We start from the raw sequence: 22,074 nt of genomic DNA, 5'->3' as shown, positions 1-22,074 counted from the left end.
ATCACTGAAATCTTGGAATCACTTTTGACCGGGACATGTCCTTCAGTGTGCATTTGAAATATGTAGGACTGCTTCATTGGCTCCCTGTTAATCCAGAATCACATTTAAAATCCTTCTCCTGACGTAACAAGGTCTTCAATAACAAGGCCCCATCTTTTCTTAAAGATCTTATAAGAGCAAATCACCCCAATAGAGCACTTTGCTCTTAGACTGCTGGTTTAATTGTGGTTCCTGGGGTTTTAGAATGGGAGACAGAACCTTCATTTTCCAGGCCCCTCTTCTATGGAAGGCCCCTCTTCCATAGAAGAGGGCCCCTTACACTACCAGCAGAGTACCTAACAGTAGCTTAGTACCTAACAGACACTCTCTTAACTTATAAGATTAGGACTAAAACCTTCCTCTTTCATAAAGTGTATAGTTATGGCTGGATCAGATTACCCTGAATCCTCTCCTAATTACGCCACAATATACCTAGCCTGCTGGGGACTTCCCATGGTGCACTGTGTGTATCTTCACTAACCTTATATTAACTCACTATATGTTTATACACCACTATGCATTTACTCTGTGGCCCTCTTCCACAGTGTACCTTTTGTCTTGTCTTCCTGGCCTCAACCCCAACCAGTCACGGCAGATGGCTGCCCCTCCCTGAACCGGGGTCTGCCAGGGGTTTTGTCCTGTGAAAAGGGAGTTTTCCCTCCCATTGTCACCAAGTGCTTGCTCAAAGAGGCTTGTTAGAGTTTTGCCTTTTCTCTGTATTATTGTAGAGCCTTTATCTTACATTAACAAGCACCTTAAAGTAACTGTTGTTGTGATTTGGTGCTATATGAATAAAACTGAATTGAATTATTGCTCTCTGGTCAGTCCTCCTAACAAATGTTCTGAGTTAATGCTGTCAATCTTGCAGTATATGAATGGGCAGCAGATCTTTAGCAGTGGCAATCAGGCTCTCCTTACTGGAAATCTACATTCTGTTTCCTTAACTCTAATATTGTTGTTTCTTCTGTGTTACTTACTTCCTACCTCATCTGGATTCCTCCTTCGTTCCTTCATCTGCTACTCTACGGAGTTCTGCACTGTCTCTCTCTCTCTAGCTTCAGCTCTGTCTGTACCTGAAATGTGTAATAGAAGGACATACCTGAGATACTCACCTGCATGCCCATTCACACACCCACTCTCAGTCTCCTTCCTTTGGAAAACACCTTCCTACACCAAACCACTCTTGTTTAAAAGTAAGACTGTTCTCGTCCTCTCACACCATGATGTCTTGTGCTTGCCTCCATCTTAGCTAAATCTGTCCACAATGCTCCCATGCAAATAGCAGTTCTCAGTAAATAACTTGTTGTCTCTCAATAAGTCTTTTAAAACTTTCAGTTTTACAGAACCTGAATCCAGAGTTCATTTGGTGCAGTCCCTTAAAGCCATTGCACAGGAGCCTCTGTTGCCATATCAGCCATGGCCTTTGAATATACATAAGTGTGTTGAATAACTGCTGGAATTCCCTTGCTAAATAAAAGAGTTGCAGGGATACAGGCAACAGTTAAATGTCAGCTACACTCAGTGTTTGCCTGACGATACTCTAGCCTTTTGTTGACACAGAGACACAATCTTCCACCAAGTGATTTGCCGGTCATTGCAAATTGGAACAATTTTCTTCCAGACTGGAGTCAGTTTTGTTCTATTTCCATTAAACCAAGGAGATAGGCACAGTTTTACTCCATCAGAAACTTGATATCTGTCCTAATATGTAACCTTCCAGGGATATGGTAGCCCTGCCCCTCCCCTTTTCCGCACACCTGTTGGCTTGGATGGCCAACCTTGATTCCCCACAGAAGCATCCAAACAGATGATCTCCGCTGGAGGAGTTGCAGAGGAGTCCACAGTTTACACCTCATAATTCCACATAACTGGAGGGACATTGCAGCTATAATGCAGTGGTTTCTCAAACCCACAAAGTCCACTGAACAGGTCCCATAAAAGCAAAAAATGAGGACAAATTTCCTCAAAATTAGGTGGGCCATTGATTGATAATGTCACCAACAGATCTCTAAAAAAATCACCAGGAATATTGAAAATGTTTTTAAAGATCCAACATCCCCGTCTGTTTCAGCCATGCCGCAGAATATCTCTTCTTAATATTCTGAAGAGCTAAATTATCTTTTAAAAATATAGCACAATGCACTGGGGTGGTACATAACTCAGAATGAACTTAACTCAGAGCTTACTAAATTAAATGTGATCAGCTGTTCTGGAACTGAAGCCTCAGAGAAGCAATCTTAGGGTTACTCAACTCTGAATTTTAACTTGGACTTGCTGCCTGGCATGTTTTCCCTGGTATCCCTGGGGTAATTTGATTGAAAGAAATGTTAAGTCCCTCTGCAGCCTCTAATCTGCTTAGTGTGTTCAGCTGGTGCTAATTGGCCACACCTAGGCAGGTGTGGATAAAAGCATACCCGCTTCACACCCTGGAGGACGGGGCTGTGGCCCCCCCACACTCCCTAGCAGATCATTACATGGAGAAACCTTTGGAATGCAAGCATGCTGATCCACACAGGTATGCACACATGGGTATTCACAGACGCGGACTAAAGCTTTCTTGGCTGCTGCCTCAAAGCACACTGTGCGCTGTCTATCTTGCGTGCTGCACAATATCGTTTATTACTTAGTAAATACTGATATCTATGACTAGCTAGTTTATTGTGATGGTGCTTTGTTTTCTCTATTATTATGTTGCTCTTTGTTGTTTGCTGTCTCCTCTGTTTGTTTTTGTTTGTTTGTTTTGTTTTTTTTTTCTCCATACAGGTGACCCAGGAGTTTTTTTTTTTTCTCTCTCTTCCCCCCCCTTCTCACCGTCTCTTCTCCCCTTTGGTTTTCTTTCTTTCTCTCCCCCTCTCTCTCTCATTCATTCCCCCTGTCCTATTTATTAAAAAAAAAAAAAAAAATGACAAAGGATGAACTGAAGCTCTGCCATCACGTAATGTCGCATACTGCTGTTTCTGATGTCATTTAGAAAAAAAAAAAAAAAAAAAAGGATAAAAGCATACCTGAGGCAAGCTTCCCAAGGAGCTCACTTGTCTTTGCCTTGGCGGCATCAGCCATTTGAGCCAACCTGCTATTCCATTTTAAGATAAAACCTCTTCTCACCCATACTCTGGTATTCATCTCCTTTTTTTATGTTGCGGCTTTTGAGCCGGGTCGTAACACAAAAATCAAGCTAACAAGGTTGTTTGATACTGAGTCACAAAAATAAAGATCACAAAACACACCCTTGGCAAAGAAACAATCCCATCTCGCTGTTGTTTCACACCTGTCAGGTTTTTTTTTTTTTTTTTTTTTTTTTTTTTTTACATAAAAATCCAGGTTGGGGCATGTGTGTCCATCCATATACTAAAGATTTTAACTTCATATGAACTCTTCATGCATGCTCTTTCACTAAAGCTTTTTGTTTTCTAAATTTTTTTCCCTAGGTTGTGCTATATTTACATTTATGTTACATTACTGACGCTGTAACACATTGTGTGTCAAGGGTAGCTGGTTTAATACCAACTGGTTTGAATTCACCCAAATTCAAGGATAAAGAGCTGTAGGCCACATAGTATTTCTTCAGCATTCAATACATTAACTTCTAAAGCTATGTGTTCATTTTGTTTGACATATTCCACAATTTATAATGAAACTGTTGTTGTTGTTATTATCATTTTTAATACCCACATGGAAATAAAAAATATGTTATAATGATATATGTAAACCAAAATACCTGTAAATGTTGGAGTCGTGTCTTTGATTCGTATCTATGGAACGCAATTTGATTAAAGCTCTCAGCCCCAAACACTTTACTCTGAGGTATTTTTTTTAAACAGCAAATATTTCAGTATTTGCCTGTCTTCTTTTCAGTACTTGTTAAATATGCATCTCATCAAATCTCCCTATGATGCTTGCTTACTTTTCTGGCTCTTTGTCACTGCAGGCTGATAAACACAAAGCACCACTCAGCTCACCTCCACTCTATATGGAGGACCATCACTCGACTCGCAGATTACTGTAATTGTCCCAACTTTGCTCTGTACCCGATAGAACAGCATACGAGCTGACGAGAGCACTCACCAATGCAGGACTGTGGTTATTAGCATCTACCAAATTGATTTCTGTCAGTGAGCACTATGCAATTATATTGCATGTTGTCTTGTGTCATATTGTTTTGGAATGGCTTCAGTTTGGTTTTGTTCTGTCTGAGAATTTTTCCAAATTAGTTTTGAAGTGTAATACATAAGATTTTGAGAACAAATAATGTTAAAAAGTTACTACTTTGATGTAACATACAATCTGATTTTCCCTCGGTTCAAGTACTGTCATGTACTGCAAATACAGGCCATTAAACATCATCATTATCCAGGGTATTTAATCCCTCAGTTTCTCTCAGTTCCTTGTCTCATCATCGTCACTTCCGTGGGTGTGTTTTCAGTCCAATGGCTTAGTTCATCTTTCGTGTTCAGCTCATCCAGTCTTGGTAAAAACCTCCCGAGTCAGCCTGCGAGTCCTGCATTTGGGTCCTCTTTCTCCACATTCACACACTGTGACAATAACAGACAACTGATTTCAAATTGGGGTTTTTTGGCACTTTGTTACTGTCAAACTGTTACAAAAACATTCATTGTTCCCATTTCTTTAGCAGAATGTCAGAAATATGCCCAAGATGACAAATTTTGACAGGCATAATATAGTATTCCTGCACCAAAAAGGGATATTAGCTCAAAACATGTCTTTGCATGGAGTGCAATTTGTATTTGATAATATTTAACAAAATTGGATAAGTGGAAGAAGACGTGTTACACCTAAAAAAAACTATCCATAGCACATATAACAGTATCTGAAAGTCATGTAAAAAGAAATGACACAGGATCTGGGAGATGCCTCTGGCCAGTCAGTTAATTCATCAAAGACTCAGAATTAATTTTGTTGTGAGGGTGGCTGTCAAGAAACCAATATTAAATAAGGGGAACCATTAAAAAAAGGTTGTGGTAGGTTAAATTATACAAGAAATAGGCTGAAAATCAGCTGCAACAGGCCTTACTGATCACTGAATCTAAACCACTATATACAAAGGAAATCAGGAGAGAGGTAAAACAGTAATGGCCCTTTTCCACTGGTACCTACTCAGTTTGACTCGAAGAGGCTTGACTCTACTCAACTTGGGTTTTGGTCATTTTCCATTACAATCGAGTATCAAAATCATCAGTTCAACCTTGGAAACACTGGAAGGACACAGGAGAGCCACAGGGAAAAAGCCAAAGCGATGACAAAGGTCGGAGGAAAACTTACAATATATACAGACAGGAGGTGATCACGGGAAGAGGAAACACATGGGGAACACAGCTAGTACAAATTAACGTGATGCTACAAGGAAAGCACAACTAAACATACTGAACACAAAAAACACGTGACTGTCAAAATAAAACAGGAAACCTAGGCAGATGTGGACTGAACATGACGGACAAACGGGGACACACACACTGTAAAATCATACAGAGGGAAAAGAGGACTGGAGATGAGACATGGACATAACAAAGCACAAACAGAACATGATGGCTAAGGCGAAACACACATAACATGTAAACAGGAGGAGGAGATGGGAGACAAAGACATTGCTGAAACACCTATAGGGTGAGGGAGACTTCAACACAGGGGATGTGTCATGGTGGGTGGCTGAGATTTCCATGAGGCTCCTTAACCTACCTGGGATCCACCCCTGGGCAGGGCCTCCTCCAGTTTCTGCGCACCTGGAGCCAATTGCAAGCAATCAGACCAGAGTTATTTAAGCCACACGCTGATGTTCTTTCCCCACCAGTTCGTCAGCAACCCATGTTAGTAACCAGCCCTCATGCTTCAAGTTCTCTTGGTGTTTACCTTACTAATGAAACTTTCTTGTTCTACAGTTCCTGGATTCATCTTGGCTCAAACCCTCAGCTCACACTCTACTTTCAGACTCAGGATACCAAACAATCATTCTGAGAATCACTCCGTGCCTCACCTGCCTGCCCTCCTGCCATCTACGGGCCCCAGATCCCAGGTAGCCCTTGCACCCCTGGATTCACCCCTGAATCCTCTGTGTCCCCAACTGCAAGTAAGACTGCTACACTCAATACTTTCCACTTCAGGGCTATCTCCACTACCTCCCTAACTCTTGTCTTCTCTCTTCAGTGTGACAGATTCCTGCCCAGCTCCACTCTGCATCTCAGGCTTCGTTCCCTCGCCCTAGTTCTGCATTCCCTTGGCCACGTTTCCCAGGTCACGCCAAGTCACGCTCCACATTCTATTGCTTTGTTTTTGACACATCTCCAGAGCTTCAGTCAAATAAATATTGTTAAACCACCTGCTGTCTCTGTCTGGGTCCTGCGCCTGAGTTCAGTTTGGTACAGACTACTCAGTCTCGTGACAGAATGAAGACACAGGAGGAATCTAATAGATAAACTATAACAGGTCAACCTACACTGCAAATTCCTTGTAGCTTGACAAGATTTATTGTCTTAATTTTAGCCAGATTATCTTGTCCATCTTGTTTTGAACATTACAAGCTAGTTTCCAGTCTCATGTGTTAGATGATTAGACTTGTTTCAAGTATATATTACTTTTTTTCCTTATTTAGTCTGTATATCTAAAAATGAACCATTTTACATTTATTTCAAGCAAAAATAGCTTTTAGATAGAGTGTAAAACAAAAATTATCTCAAAATAAGAAACATTCACCTTTTTCCTTGAAATAAGAAAGTCACTCATTGGAAGGTATTTATTTCAGGTTTTTAAAGAAAGGACATCTTCAAGGTTATATTTTGTCATAACATAGACACTGTTTCTGAAATTGACTGGGTAATATGACGTAAAATCAAGTAGGTCTTCAACATCAGTCAGTTCAGTTGCTTGGGCAAGGTTGGGAATTGCAATTTCATAGGCAAGAAAGTCTTTGTTGAAACCCAAGGTTTCATACACCTGGTATTCAAAACAATAAAGTACACTATTAACAATAAAAATGTTTTTTACAAGTCCAAAGATAGGGTTTAAACCATTTGCTGAAATGAGTATAAGAGACCTGTCACAGATGTATTTGTTTCCATGTAAAATAAGCCACTTTACTCTAACGGCATGATGTATAGCATCTTCAATCCCCAAAAACTCTACAACCTTTGATTGCAAATGGTCCATATTAGCAACCTCTGATACAGGACCTAGTTCTTTCTCATTTACAAATATCGGATGCTCAGTTCCTGCTTCACTTTGGCAACACTCCAGCAGCTGATTATGGTTTACAAGAGACTTGCACACATTCTTAAAGTTTAATTTGGATGACCATTGTTTAAAAAAACTGTGTTTAGACTCGAATCTCATGCACATATGACGTATTACAGGTCCCAGGGCAATAATTTGAGAGGGAAGATGCAGCATGTAATGTTGCTTTGGTATTACATTTTTTTCTGGGATTAGTTGCCTGAATTGTTTAAGATGATCTTCTATCATTTTTTTTAGTTTGGACACAGTTTGTAAAGACACAACTGGGGCAAAAAGTATTTTAACAATTTCAATTAAATCCAAAATAAACTGGATAAAGGGATTTTTCTCTACAACACTGTACAATAAGAATGGCAAAATCTTGATCAATATAAGCATTTGTCCAGAGGATTGTTTGAGTCTGTTGTCACTTGAAGCTAAAGTAGCAATACTAATTGGTGAAGGCTTGTCACGTATGTCCACTGATGAAAAAGGAAAGTTCTGCATGGCAGAATTAAACAAGTCCAAATCCAAATTTCCAGATAAAACAAGGTATTTCAACACACACTTAATTTCCATTGGTGCCACTCCTTCAAGAATTACATGCATAATATCCTGTAGCATCTGCTCTATGAGATTAAAACCTGGGAAATCAACTAATTTGCTTTGTCTATTTATGCCAAAAGTCGTTTTGAGCGAGGATTTCAAAAATTCGGTAGTTGCCCTTTCTATTTCAATGCACTGCCTAATGTGTCCGTCCAATGTCTGTCTGGTGAAACTATGTTCATTGAAATTTTCTTGCATTTCATCAAAAGTACACTCACAATGACGACATTTGCTATACACAAAACCAACTCCTTCCTTAAATCCTGCAAGCTCATGCTGGGCAAGAGTGTCTCCACACACAGCAACAACTGCTCCGTTTAAATAAAATTCCCCATTGACAGTGTTAATCATAACACCATCGTACAGTAACTTCAAGTCCTCATTGATTCTCCGCAGTATTATATCTACCCCCCACTCATCTATGTCCCTAGACTTTGCGATTGCGAGAAGTCTGATGGAAGCCAACTTTGATCTAAACTTAGGGTCTATGTTGCCTAAGGTGTAATAAAACATTAGTAGTTTATTTACACTCGCACGTGACCCTAGGGGGTTACACATTTCTATCTCATCAGAATAGAGTATCAGTTGTAAAGCAGAGTTCTTCTTTGAAAACAGTGGGTGGGTTTTGAAAATAATTCCATCATTAATGCCATACAAAAAACTGGCGTTGGGGCAACTCTGAGGTCCAGCACTGAGCATGTCAAATAGTCTTGAATTGGATAATAGCTGTTTCAAACTTTCAATCAAAGGAATGTAGTAGAAAGACTTGTTTTTGATTGCAAGAACTCTCGATTCTCCCTTTTTAACTCTACAGGCATAATTGGAAATGATGATCTCCTCAGGTGTGACAGGGTTGAAATGCATCTGTGTTACACGGTCCTGTAGGTTTGAAGCTGCACATATGGGAAAGGGATCCTGAAAGTTGTCCAGTGTTGAAAGAACTTCTTGTTGTAAAGGTCCATTGCTGTCAGGTTGCCTTTCAAGGATGGTCTTTATTTTTCCCCTCAAGGACGTCAGAAGAGCTGTTTGATACTGTTGGACACCAAGGACAATGTTGTTGACACTCCTCTGATGGGGGAAAAAAAACACATCAGAGACATGAAAGCGTAAATAGAAAATATAACAGAAGCAAAATGCAACTCTATTTCTTTAGCTCAAATTAATGAGCCACTGAATGTTGTAATTTACCAGTGGAGCAGTAGAAGAAGAAATCAGCCAATAATTGGCATTGTTTTGCATGACATGCCACATGCATGACTCACGTGGCACAAACACATTGCACCGAGCAAGATGGAGGAGCATGAAAGGTTACAACAGAAAAAGTGAACAAATGATTACCTCATTTATTTTTTTTATGTAATTCTACTTCATTTGTCTTTTATGCCTAAAAGTGAACACATTTTACACTGTTAAGCCTATTTTAAACTGTTGAGTGTGCCCAGAGTTACATACATTGCAGTGAACTGCACAACTCTTGTGCTTAACTTCTTCGTAATGTACATTTGTTCTTAATAACTTATATAGGTGAAAGTAATAGCTGAATAAAACCAGCGATGAAAAACAATCAATTAATTGCAAAGATAGTGGACAGATTATGAAAAAAAAATTATTAGTTGCAGCCTTACATTGAACCAGACTTATTAACAAGTTAACAATGACACCCCCATAATATCAGATGAAGCAGTACCTGTGATAGGTGGCATTGCTCCCGCACACCAATAGCAAATGCAGCTGCACATCTGGCAAGATCAACAGTTTCTCTTTTACCCTACAGGACAAAAAGAAAAACAATTGTGTAAGAAAAATGACTCACTCAGAATGTGTTTCAAATTCCACCAGATGCAAAACAAAACAAAGAAATATTCCAAACTGTTGTACATTTTTGCTATTAAAAGATTCATACTACAATGGATAGCTAATGAAGCTGCAAATGTTATGAACAATTTAAGAGTTATTTAATGAAACTTAACCAATCTTTATGGAATCTACTCTGAAGTTAACTGAAAGAAAAATTTGAAAGCTGCTTGGTTCATGGAGCATCTAACAACAATCAAGGCAGGTACACAACACTGGTAAATAAGTTTATTTATTATGTTTAAGTATGGTAACTAAGCCTACATTGTTGTGCAAGCCTGAATTTCAGCGGATTCATGCATTTGAAATTCAGCACTGGCCTTCATACCTATTAAAATATTCTAATCAAGTAGTTTATCTTAGAAAACACATAACTTTAAAACTATAATTTTCACTTGAACTGAGTACATTTTCTCTAGTTAGGCTTTACTACGGTTTTACTAAAGCTGAATTGGGGTAACTGTGCTTGGTTAAGGTTAAACAACACACATACATTTAAAAATTCGCGCGCGTACACACAGAAACACATAAAGTACATTACCTGATTCTGACGAGGTGTTTGAAGCTCAGCCGCGTCTTGCTCCATCACGTTCTGACTTTCCTGTCGCTCCTCCTCCAACACCTCCGATGTTACTGGGGGGTCTAGTGGTGGTGGCTCTACTTCAGTGCCATTGCCATTGCTAACAGTTTGTCTGGGTTCGGCAGTATAGTCGGCAAAAATGGCTGTACCAAAATTTTCGCCTCCTAATACATTTGCATCGGATGAAGCTGTCAGCCATCCTGTAGGCGGGTTCCCAGTGGAGATGTATTGTGGATGTGTGCGTCTGAGATGGTGGTAAAACGAGTTGAAAACACGGTAATCCTCGGCGCATCCATCGACTCCACAAATGACACGGAAATCTGGACTGCGACTGTGTGCAGTATTAATGTGACTTAAGAGAGACTTCAATGTTAACGCCACAAAGACGAAGCAAATCACACACCTCCAACAGGCCATTGTATTAGACTAAAGTCAAGCAAAAAATATGTTGCAGTGTGGAGCTGTTCCCTCGGGTCCTCTTAATCAGCGGTCTCCAACCTTTTTTGCGCCACGGACTGGTTTATGCCCGACAATATTTTCACGGACCGGCCTTTAAGGTGTCGCGGATAAATGAGGGAGGGGCTAATAATCGGCTCAGTCATTTTTAATGATCGTTGAAAGCCCAGATCGTAATCGTGATTAAAATTCGATTAATTGAGCAGCCCTAGTACAAACCACTAAATTGTATATAGAAGCAAAAATTGAGATGTGCACCCCCTTCGTGTTCCATGTTAGTTGTTACCCAACTCCGTTTGAATTTGGAGTCACAGTAATCTTCTGCACCTGAGCATTGAAAGAAAAACTGTGAGAGAAAACTTCGTCAAGAAAGAGAGGTAAGCAATTTTAATTTTTCGAATGTAAGTAGTGTGTAGTCTAATCACTGTTTTAAAGTCAAGCGGACAGAATAATAAATTTAATTTGAGCGCGGGAAGGAGTAATGTAGCATGCTAACGGATGCTAGCGTTAGCTTAGCAGCCCTCGCATGTGGTTCAGAGAACATTATTTAGTGAAGTATCTACTGTAATGTTGTGAGAATTCCTAGCTATGCTATTTATAAGGGGCAGTATTAGCCGTTTGTATTAACTTAAGTTAATAGGCACACTGAGAATTTCTTTCAATTAGCAAGAGAGCTAATTAACCACATTCAGGGTTTTCCAATTGGCTTTGACTGATTTACTAGCTGCTTGAATTCCCTCACAAGGTGTGGGTTTAAATTAATATTTTGATATTAATTGGATTTATTAAAGTGGGCTCAAAACAGTGTTATTCAGGAATCAGGCTGGTTGGTAAAACAAGTAGCGCTGTGTATCGATTCAAAATTGAAACAGAAGATGGCAGCACTGTATGTGCAAGGATGCCAGCTGCCGTTAAACCCCGAAGAAGAAGAAGAAGCTGTATCCCAGAATTCATAGCGCGGCCTAGCTCAGTTTCCAAAAATGGCGGCAGCTAGTTAGTTTTAAAATTTCTCTTATTACTCTTTCTAGGTCACAAAATAAACGTTTAACATATTTTCAGGCGAGAATGTAGCTGTGTAAACTTCAAATATCTGGACAGTTTATCAAGACACCACATATTTTCAAAAGCGCTCCGACGTTTTCGGAGACGTCTGTTACCCACTAGCTCGATAGCTAGCCGGGGTTTAACGCTCACTAGAGCCGTGAGAACACCGGACTCCGGGCGAACCATTTTCAAAACCACCGCCGTCTTTCACTACTCAGGTGAACATGATATATAAGTCACTTAAATAACTTAAAAATGTTATTGTTTGGCTTTTTTCAGTATTTTATTTGTTCCTGAGGAAATCGGTTTGGCTGAGATTAAAGTTATAGTTTTTACACAGCTGAATAAACGTCAAGCAGACAGCTGATTATCAGAAGTGTGAGATGCTGGAGAATATACTCCGGTGTCCTTTTATATTTTAGATAGCAATGAGCAATCTGCAAATTTCTTTAAAATGTAATAAACTATCATCTTGCCTTTATTTTTAGTTAGCACATACCTTAAACATTTAAAGCTATAAGCTAATGATCGTTATGTAAGAGCAGATACTGCTGGTGCAATAAGCTGTACATTTTACGTCCAATGGATGCATGATCTGGCAGCCCTAGTCAGCATAATCTTATTGATGAAATTCAATGACACAAATCTGGGTGAGTAAAAGTTCACCGGGCAATATTGTATAACCCTTTCAGACCTCAGCCGGGCTGTCTGGACATTTCTTTTCTATAATAGCTTTAAAAAGGGTAAAAATGTTGAACAATCAAAACGATTCTTTGACGTGAATCAATTTGATTCTCATGGGACTCAATTAAGATTCAACTTTTCAAATGTTTTTAACATAACACTAATTGTAAACATTTGTCTTGCAGGTGACTGAGCAATGGAGAAGCTGGATGATGTAACAGTATCTGTCCTTAAAGGTTATATTTGATAATATATTTGTGTGTGTGTGTGTGTGTATATATGTGTATATATATATATATATATAAAAAACACCCAGCACGCCCCTGCGGGCGGTTTATCCTTCAAGCTCGGGTCCTCTACCAGAGGCCTGGGAGCTTGAGGGTCCTGCGCAGTATCTTAGCTGTTCCCAGGACTGCGCTCTTCTGGACAGAGATCTCCGATGTTGTTCCCGGGATCTGCTGGAGCCACTCGCCTAGCTTGGGAGTCACCGCACCTAGTGCTCCGATTACCACGGGGACCACCGTTACCTTCACCCTCCACATCCTCTCGAGCTCTTCTCTGAGCCCTTGGTATTTCTCCAGCTTCTCGTGTTCCTTCTTCCTGATATTGCTGTCATTCGGAACCGCTACATCGATCACTACGGCCGTCTTCTTCTGTTTGTCTACCACCACTATGTCCGGTTGGTTAGCCACCACCATTTTGTCTGTCTGTATCTGGAAGTCCCACAGGATCTTAGCTCGGTCATTCTCCACCACCCTTGGGGGCATCTCCCATTTTGACCTCGGGACTTCCAGGTTATACTCGGCACAGATGTTCCTGTACACTATGCCGGCCACTTGGTTATGGCGTTCCATGTATGCCTTGCCTGCTAGCATCTTGCACCCTGCTGTTATGTGCTGGATTGTCTCTGGGGCATCTTTACACAGCCTGCACCTGGGGCCTTGCCTGGTGTGATAGACCCCAGCCTCTATGGATCTTGTACTCAGAGCTTGTTCTTGTGCTGCCATGATTAGTGCCTCTGTGCTGTCTTTCAGTCCAGCTTTGTCCAGCCACTGGTAGGATTTCTGGATATCAGCCACCTCCTCTATCTGCCGGTGGTACATACCGTGCAGGGGCCTGTCCTTCCATGATGGTTCCTCGTTTCCCTCCTCTTTCTTGGGTTTCTGCTGCCTGAGGTATTCACTGAGCACTTGGTCAGTTGGGGCCATCTTCCCAATGTATTCTTGGATGAATAGGATGAGGGACCTATGGATTCTTCGGTATATATATATATATATATATATATATATATATATATATATATATATATATATATATATATATTAAAAAAACAGTTATGTTTGTGCAGTTATGTGCTTGCACAGTTTAACTGGTGTTTGTCTTTTTGTTAGCTGCAAGCATTGACGAGCGCATGCTTTTAACATTGACCCGTGATGATCTGAGGGACCTTTTTTCTGGGCCTGAGCACTTTCTCAGAAGAAAACATGTGTGGTCAATAATTCATCCTGAGGTATTATGTAAAAAATATTTAGTTCAACTAATCTCCAGAAAGTATGCTTTTATTTTAGCAGTACTTGACATTTTTATTTTCTCACCCTAAACCAGGAAGACCATCCGCTACCACAGAAACCTGAAACAACTTCTTCACCCAGGGTAGTTGCAACAGGCCCTCCAACTGCTGATGCTAATGTAAGCCAGCTGAAAACCTTGCAGCTCCCCAGTCCTCCGGAATATGTTCTGTACACCGACAGTGAGTTGGAGCAATGCCGAAAGAGTTACCTGGAGTTGGCCTGCTCCGGCAGGGAACAGGCATGCGTCATGTCAAAAGAACTGAGATGCAGATTGGTGAGAAATACAATCACAAGTATGGTGTCCCTTTTGAGAGGAAGCCAAGGCCAAATGGAGCGATACCCCTCTAAGACCGAAATCACTGCAATGGCTAAAAAAGTTGTGGAATATTATCCTATGCTGCAGGATAATGATGCAAGCGTAAAACACGTAAGTTCTTGTATTTGTGTCTCATATATAAATCATTTTGTTTTGTTCAGGGGGCATGATATATATGTATTTTCACCAGGAGAGCATTAATGCCAAGTTACAAAAAAGGCTGCAAAATATGAAAACCCCAGTAAAAAGGCAAGGACCAACACCGGAGAGGGGACGGCCCAAGAGAAGGCTCACTGACCTCTACCCAAGGGATGAAGAAGCTGATGATGAAGATGCTGATCGCAGTTCTTCCAGTGGTGCATCTACTCTGTTATCACCTGTCAGAAATTCTGACAATGCCTCCACTTCATGTGAGTACTAGTAATTTTGTAAAATGGTTATCAACACACAGCCAGTAGTAGCTAATGTTTTGTGGAAGTCTACTTCAGTAACAATGAAAAACCAAAATGCTCTTGTACTTCTCTCTATCTTAGCTGACAAGGATAGTCGGCAAATACAAGCAAGACATTACAAAACATTACAAGAAATGTGTAAGAAGGCAAAACCAAACCAAGAAGATGTGTCCCAGCTATTAGACCTCGAGTTTGAAGCCAGAAGATCCTTCATTGACTCAGACACCATGAAAGAGGAGAACAGAGCTTGCCTCATCTTGGATGCATATCCATGCTTTAAAGAATTGCATCATGTAAGTTTTTGGAAGAGTTAATAAATAATCACTTTAATTTCAAATATATTTGGTGTGGTAGTAAAGTTATTTTGATTTTATTTGTCTACTTATTTTTTTAAACCTATTGTAGGCGTTGGGTGAGCTTAGCAGAATTTTGGATCCCCACAACAACAAGTTCATCAGTCAAGTAAAACTGAGATGGGAAGAATTCTGCTCCAGGGTAGAGTTCTACGGTGTGTCAAAGAAGGCAATGAATCCACCAATGACCATGGACAAAAGTAAGTTTTACCATTTGAATACAAAGTTCTCATCCTTTAAAATTTATGTTTATGAAGGTTTGTTTCTGCTTTGTCCAGCTGAAGCCCACCTTGCACTGATGAAGGCTCTTCCAACCCTCTTTCCCACACCTGCCCATCCACCAAAGAAGATGGGGAATGCTTCTGAAGCATTTCTACATGTCCTGAAGGTAAGTTTTATAAAATTTGCTTATAAAGATCTACAGAAAATTTGGCAAACAAAATATTTCGGTCAAACATGACTCAAAAATGCTTTTTCAGTTTCAGCCGAAAGACTTAAATCTATAATTTATTGTTTTCATTAATTTATAACGTATTTAATGTACACGAGTGTGGTCACATAAGGAGTCGCTTGATAAACCATAAGTCAAAACTACTATAAAATGTGTGTAACCAACAAAGAACAAGATAATGACATCTCCAACGTTATGACCAATTCCCAGCAAAAAAAACATACAATTAACATAAGATGTTGACTGTCATGTCTTTTGTGTCTTGCAGCCTACAGAAGATCCAGATGCTGTCCTCCAGAAACGAAGCTTGTCATGTCCAGTAGTGATGTTCGATGGCTGCAAGTGTGTCATTGCTGTTGGTAATTTACCAGTTACAACATTTGACAAAGAAAAAATTGGTGAGGCTATGATATATGTGATGGCATACTTTTATGCACTCCATCTGACTTACCCCAAATGCGTGGCAACCCTGCTGTCTGTCATTCAGACAGAAGTTCTCCAGGATGCCATTCATGAGCATGACACTACATCATCTTACAGAAAAGCCCTGGCAGAATGGCATGCATTTATTGGAAAGTAGTGTGTAAATTTCAGATAAGATTAGGAGAGGGCACTTCTGTTTTGTTTTTGTTTGTTTTTTCAATCTGGGTCTTATTTCTAAAATGGAAAATGTTCATTTACTCACCCAGACAAGTTTTGTGGTATTTGGTGTCATTCGGAAGAAATTTGAATCTTTGTGGTCTTCCTATGTCACTCGTCAATTTTAATGGGGCAATGGCGAAACCTCTAAGGCTGTTGAAATGTTGAAACCACTTAAACAAACTCATAATGTTGGACCTGTACTGTTCAATTGTATCTTTATTATCTGCAGGTTATTGTTAAAGTGGACAAATAAAGATGGACACTTTTACTCTGTTTCAGTTTTGTTTTGTCCTTAATCAGCAATATAATCTTAAAGTAGTGTTTAGCTAAATTTAAAAAGAAGAAATTTCTTAAAAATGATTTAATGTACTAGTTTTTAGATTATTTGCCTTGATTTGTTTGTTAGAATAAGTGTTTTATGCCTATTTTCAGATTTAATTTCTTCAACATTTTACTTAGAACAAGTGGTTAAAGCTTATTTTAGGTTTCAAGCCATGATTGGTTGCCTGGAATAAGTATAAAAGACTTATTTTTAGCTTTATTATCTTTATTTGTGGCCTACAATCAGTGGTTAAAGCTTATTTTAAGTTTCAATTGTTCTAATTTGTTGCCTGTAATAAGTGTAAAAGACTTATTTTTAGCTTTATTATCTTATTTGTGGCCTACAATCAGTGGTTAAAGCTTATTTTAAGTTTCAATTGTTCTAATTTGTTGCCTGTAATAAGTGTAAAAGACTTATTTTTAGCTTTATTTTCTTTATTTGTGGCCTACAATCAGTGGTTAAAGCTTATTTTAAGTTTCAATTGTTCTAATTTGTTGCCTGTAATAAGTGTAAAAGACTTATTTTTAGCTTTATTATCTTATTTGTGGCCTACAATAAGTGGTTAAAGCTTATTTTAAGTTTCAATGTTCTGATTTGTTCCCTGGAATGAGTGTAAAATACTTATTTTTAGCTTTATTTAAATCTAGATATTGTTCTTATTTCAAGAAATCTTATTAAGAAAAAAACACTTACCCCACGGGCAGATAATTTCACTTGTTTTAAGCAAATCTTCACCAAAAATAAGTGTATTTTTCTAGTATTAAGGAGGTGGGTTTTTGCAGTGTAGGCCAAATAGAAAAGAGCTTAGATAACTAAATGAGACTTAAACATAAACATAAAAAATCTAAGAAAAATCAAAACACTGGGTCAAATGACCCAGGACTGTCACAAGCTTGGGATGTTCAGGAACCATCCAGGAACTACCAAGGCTGAAGCAAACCATGAACTGGTAATTGCCAAAACACCAGTGTCCACAGTGAAGTGAATTTTAAATCACAAAGCAAGAAAGAAATCTCTGCTCCAAAACCATGCCTTTTGGAGTAAAGTGCCACACAAGTGCTAGGGTCAGACAAGCCACAGATTGAGTAGAGCAGCTACCTGAACGCTACTCCAACAGAGGTCGATCATCTTGTTAATAATTTTAACTCCTCACTATGTATGTAATTACTTCCTCCAAACCATCAACGTGTCTTTTAGACTCCATTCCTAACTGCGCAAAGAAGTCCTGCCATTAATTAATTCTTCGATCTTAAATATGATCAACCTATCTCTAATAATCGGCTATGTACCACAGGCCTTCAAGCTGGCTGTAGTAAAACCTTTACTCAAAAAGCCATCTCTAGACCCAGCAGTCTTAGCTAATTATAGGCCAATCTCCAACCTTCCTTTCATATCAAACATCCTTGAAAGAGTTGTCAAACAGCTAACAGATCATCTGCAGAGGAATGGCTTATTTGAAGAGTTTCAGTCAGGTTTCAGAGCTCATCACAGCACAGAAACAGCTTTAGTGAAGGTTACAAATGATCTTCTTATGGCCTCTGACAGTGGACTCATCTCTGTGCTTGTCCTGCTAGACCTCAGTGCAGCGTTCGATACTGTTGACCATAATATTCTATTAGAGCGATTAGAACATGCTGTAGGTATTACAGGTTCTGTGCTGCAGTGGTTTGTATCATATCTATCTAATAGACTCCAGTTTGTGCATGTAAATGGAGAGTCCTCTTCACACACTGAGGTTAATTATGGTGTTCCACAGGGTTCAGTGCTAGGACCAATTCTGTTTACATTATACATGCTTCCCTTAGGCAGTATCATTAGAAGACATAGCATACATTTTCACTGCTATGCAGATGACACCCAGCTCTATCTGTCCATGAAGCCAGATAACACACACCAATGAGTTAAACTGCAGGAATGTCTTAAAGACATAAAGACCTGGATGGCCGCTAACTTTCTGCTCCTTAATTCAGATAAAACTGAGGTTATTGTACTCGGCCCTGAAAATCTTAGAAATATGGTATCTAACCAGATTCTTACTCTGGATGGCATTACCTTGGCCTCCAGTAACGCTGTGAGGAACCTTGGAGTCATTTTTGACCAGGATATGTCCTTCAATGCACATATTAAACAAATATGTAAGACTGCTTACTTCCATTTGTGCAACATCTCTAAAATTACAAATTATCCTGTCTCAGAGTGACGCTGAAAAACTAGTTCATGCATTTATTACTTCCAGGCTGGACGACTGTAATTCATTATTATCAGGATGTCCTAAAAACTCGCTGAAAAGCCTTCAGTTAATCCAAAATGCTGCAGCAAGAGTCCTGACAGGGACTAGAAAGAGAGAGCAGATTTCTCCTGTTTTGGCTTCCCTTCATTAGCTTCCTGTTAAATCCAGAATTGAATTCAAAATCCTGCTCCTCACATATAAGGTGGGGGTGACCGTGGCTAAGGGGATTGGGAAGCTCATCTGTAACCGGAAGGTTGCCGGTTCAATCCCCCTGCTCTCTCTGTCCTGGTCTTTGTGTCCTTGGGCAGGACACTTTACCCTACCACCTACTGGTGTTGGGCTGATGGTGTGATATGGCAGCCTCGCTTCTTTCAGTCTGCCCCAGGGCAGCTGTGGCTACAACTGTAGCTTGCCTCCACCAGTATGTGAATGAATAGTGGAATTGTAAAGCGCTTTGGATGCCTAGAAAAGTTCTATATAAATGCAATCCATTATTATTATTAAGGTCTTGAATAATAAAATAATCTTATCTTAATGACCTTGTAGTACCATATCACCCCATTAGAGCACTTTGCTCTCGCTCTGCAGGCCTACTTGTTGTTCCTAGAGTATTTAAAAGTAGAATGGGAGGCAGAGCCTTCAGCTTTCAGGCCCCTCTTCTGTGGAACCAGCTTCCAGTTTGAATTCAGGAGACAGACACTATCTCTAGGACGATCTGATATCCTCATGTTGGTGTTGTTCCCTCGTCATCATAAATAATGTTGTTCCAGGTTCAACATTGCAAGTGACCAATCACCTTCTCCTGACGTCATCCGCAACCTTGAAAAAAACAAACGCCTTCAAAAAATCTACTTCACTTGCGAGAAGAGAAACTGCCTCTGTAAGGACGATATGTATAATGCTTACCGTTTATTAAAGAAAAGTATCCTGAAATTCAAAGAATTAAAGTTCCTGGAAGCAATTTCTCTTCTCGCAAGTGAAGTATATTTTTTTAAGTCGGTATTTTTCAAAGGCACAAAAGGGGGACATCACAACAATGTGATTGGTCACGTGCAGTGTTGGGACTAATTAAGTAACGTGTTACAGTAACTAAGTTATTATTGTGGTAACAAGCACGGTAACTAGTTATTATGCCAAAATCAGGAATGCGTTACTTGTTACTGGGATTTAGATAGGCTCGTTATTCGTTACTTCGTGTGGTGTTTGGAGATGTGGATGAGGGAAAGTGGAGGCAAGAGGAGAGACCCGAAGCGGCCGCCCGTCCGAGTGTCAGGTGAACTGAACTTCAGGTAAGAAGTTATGACCTGCAGTCTATCTGGGTCAGATATAAACCAAGTTTAGTTGGAGTTTATTTTCCTTATGCTGACTTTTTCGTACTGCGTGCTAACTAGCATGACGGGGTTTCTATACAGCTGGGTGGGTGCTATGTTACTGATGTTGAACTTTATTTTGCTCATAATGTTAATTATTAGAGTTGCCAACTGTCCCCTAAAAAACAGAATCGTCTCATATTCAGAGAAAATATTACGCATTTCGTATCGAGTAAAGATGGCACCAGTGTGTACGGCAGGCCGTCCTCGTCTCTGTTGTCGATCTCTTTTCCTTGATATTTGTTTATTATTTGTTATCTTTCTGGCACTATGCACCCCAGATGGTTATGCATTAATCACCTATGACCGGGATACTCTGTTAAATCTTCGTTTCCCCCCTATGCTGGGTTGGATCAAGGCTGGAATTTGGGGGACGCTACCTTTCCACGTATCATCTCTTCTACTGGTTCATACGGTTCCCCTCTCTGCTCCCCGCCTAAGAAGCGTTATAGGAAGCGGGGCAAACTGAGTGGGTTTCAGGTTTGCTTAAAGGCTTCCCTTAAAGCATCAGCTGCAGCTAATTCCCTCACCACCGCGGGGATTATACGACTTCCATCCGCTCGGGATCCATCATCCTTCAGGCTGCTCAACCATCGCTGGATCTGTCCGGTCGGTAAACAAACCTGTCCGGTTTCTCTGGTAGTCTCTCTGCTTGTTCGTGTTTGGATTGGGTCCCCCAGTGATGTTGTACGGCACAGGCATTTAAGCCAGCTAAGACGTGCTTCCAGCAGAGATAAGATGCCGATCTCTTGGATGGCTTTATTAAACGCAAAATCGCTGGTGAATAAAACCTTCATCTTAAATGACCTCTTCCTCACCTCTCGGCTTGATGCTCTATTATTGACTGAAACTTGGATTCGTCTTGGTGAGTCCTCTTCTTTTTCAGAGCTACTACCTCCGGATGGTGTATTCTTCAGTTCACCGACGGCCTCGGGAAGAGGTGGAGGCGTGGCCTCTGTTTTTAAAAACAAACTTAAAGTTCGGCAACTGCCCTCTCCTACCTATTCTAGTTTTGAGGTTCAACTTTTGAAGCTTGCCGGACCCCCAACGATTCTATGTGCTGTGATTTATCGACCACCTAAATATAATAGGTCTTTTATTTGTGAATTTGCTGACTTCTTAGGTTCATTTTTATTAAGTTATGACCAAGCTCTTATCACTGGAGATTTTAACATACATATTTGTTCTGCTGATGACCCCCTAGCCAAGGATTTTCTTGCCTTAATTGACTCTTTTAACCTTACACAGTGGGTCAGGGAACCAACTCATCTTAAAGGTCATACCTTAGATTTGGTCCTCTCATATGCTTTGGATATTTGTACTATGGACATTGATAATGCTGGTATTTCTGACCATTTTTTGGTCATGCATGTTTGATGTTGAGCTATGTGCAATTGATTTAAATTCTAAAGGCTGTCATCGCCCTGTACGTATCATTAACTCTGAGACTGTGGCTAACTTCATTACGACCTTTCTAAACGTTGCCTTTTTTGATCCAGACTTCACTGATACAAACTGTTACACACCTCCATTGGTTGATGATTTTGCCAACGCTATGTTATCCACCGGTTGTTCCATCTTAGATACTGTGGCCCCTATAAAGATGAAATGTCCCAGAACTTCTCATCAACCATGGCTAAATGACACTATTACTCTGGCTCTTGTTGATCTACACTGGTTACCAATCAAATATCGCATTGAGTTTAAAATCTTGCTACTCACTTTTAAAGTCCTGAATAGGGATGGGTACCGGTATCCGGTGCCATGATGGCACCAGTTCTGACATAAACGGTAGTAACCAGACCGAAAAGCAGCGCACATTCCGGTGCTTTATTTCGGTGCTTTTTTTTCCTGAGCTGTGATACACCTTAGATTCTAGCCAA

The 22,074-nt window shown here is 40.0% G+C and overlaps 2 protein-coding genes across 3 annotated transcripts; one reads left to right on the top strand and one right to left on the bottom strand.

The window, feature by feature from the left end:
• Positions 1-6,504: 6,504 nt before the first annotated feature.
• On the bottom strand, positions 6,505-10,816 carry LOC113036984 (uncharacterized). The gene is made up of 2 exons (XM_026193641.1): positions 9,554-10,816; positions 6,505-8,934 (listed from the first exon to the last, which is right to left on the bottom strand). The coding sequence occupies exon 2, from the start codon at positions 8,728-8,730 to the stop codon at positions 6,790-6,792; it is 1,941 nt and encodes a 646-aa protein (XP_026049426.1). The 5' UTR covers positions 8,731-8,934; positions 9,554-10,816; the 3' UTR covers positions 6,505-6,789.
• Positions 10,817-10,920: 104 nt separating this feature from the next.
• Positions 10,921-16,542, top strand: LOC113036988 (uncharacterized). 2 transcript variants are annotated; one of them, XM_026193647.1, is made up of 9 exons: positions 10,921-11,133; positions 12,670-12,720; positions 13,876-13,994; positions 14,090-14,482; positions 14,562-14,781; positions 14,905-15,116; positions 15,229-15,376; positions 15,455-15,564; positions 15,896-16,542. In XM_026193647.1, the coding sequence occupies exons 2-9, from the start codon at positions 12,681-12,683 to the stop codon at positions 16,205-16,207; spliced, it is 1,554 nt and encodes a 517-aa protein (XP_026049432.1). In that variant the 5' UTR covers positions 10,921-11,133; positions 12,670-12,680; the 3' UTR covers positions 16,208-16,542. The 2 variants fall into 2 exon arrangements, with proteins under 2 accessions (XP_026049432.1, XP_026049431.1); XM_026193646.1 differs by lacking the exon at positions 10,921-11,133 and having other exon boundaries at positions 12,268-12,720.
• Positions 16,543-22,074: the final 5,532 nt, after the last annotated feature.

The sequence above is a fragment of the Astatotilapia calliptera genome, chromosome 14 (genome assembly GCF_900246225.1).
Source record: "Astatotilapia calliptera chromosome 14, fAstCal1.2, whole genome shotgun sequence".
In the NCBI taxonomy this organism is placed as follows: Eukaryota; Metazoa; Chordata; class Actinopteri; order Cichliformes; family Cichlidae; genus Astatotilapia; species Astatotilapia calliptera.
This window is presented reverse-complemented; position numbering and strand designations above follow the sequence as displayed.

Excerpts from the sequence above, each read along its gene's own strand:
- LOC113036984 (XM_026193641.1), bottom strand. The coding sequence starts at position 8,730 with ATGCATTTCAACCCTGTCACACCTGAGGAGATCATCATTTCCAATTAT.
- LOC113036988 (XM_026193647.1), top strand. The coding sequence starts at position 12,681 with ATGGAGAAGCTGGATGATGTAACAGTATCTGTCCTTAAAG. Across the intron at positions 14,483-14,561 it reads ATGATGCAAGCGTAAAACAC|GAGAGCATTAATGCCAAGTT; the intron begins GTAAGTTCTTGT and ends TATTTTCACCAG. Across the intron at positions 15,565-15,895 it reads CATTTCTACATGTCCTGAAG|CCTACAGAAGATCCAGATGC; the intron begins GTAAGTTTTATA and ends TGTGTCTTGCAG.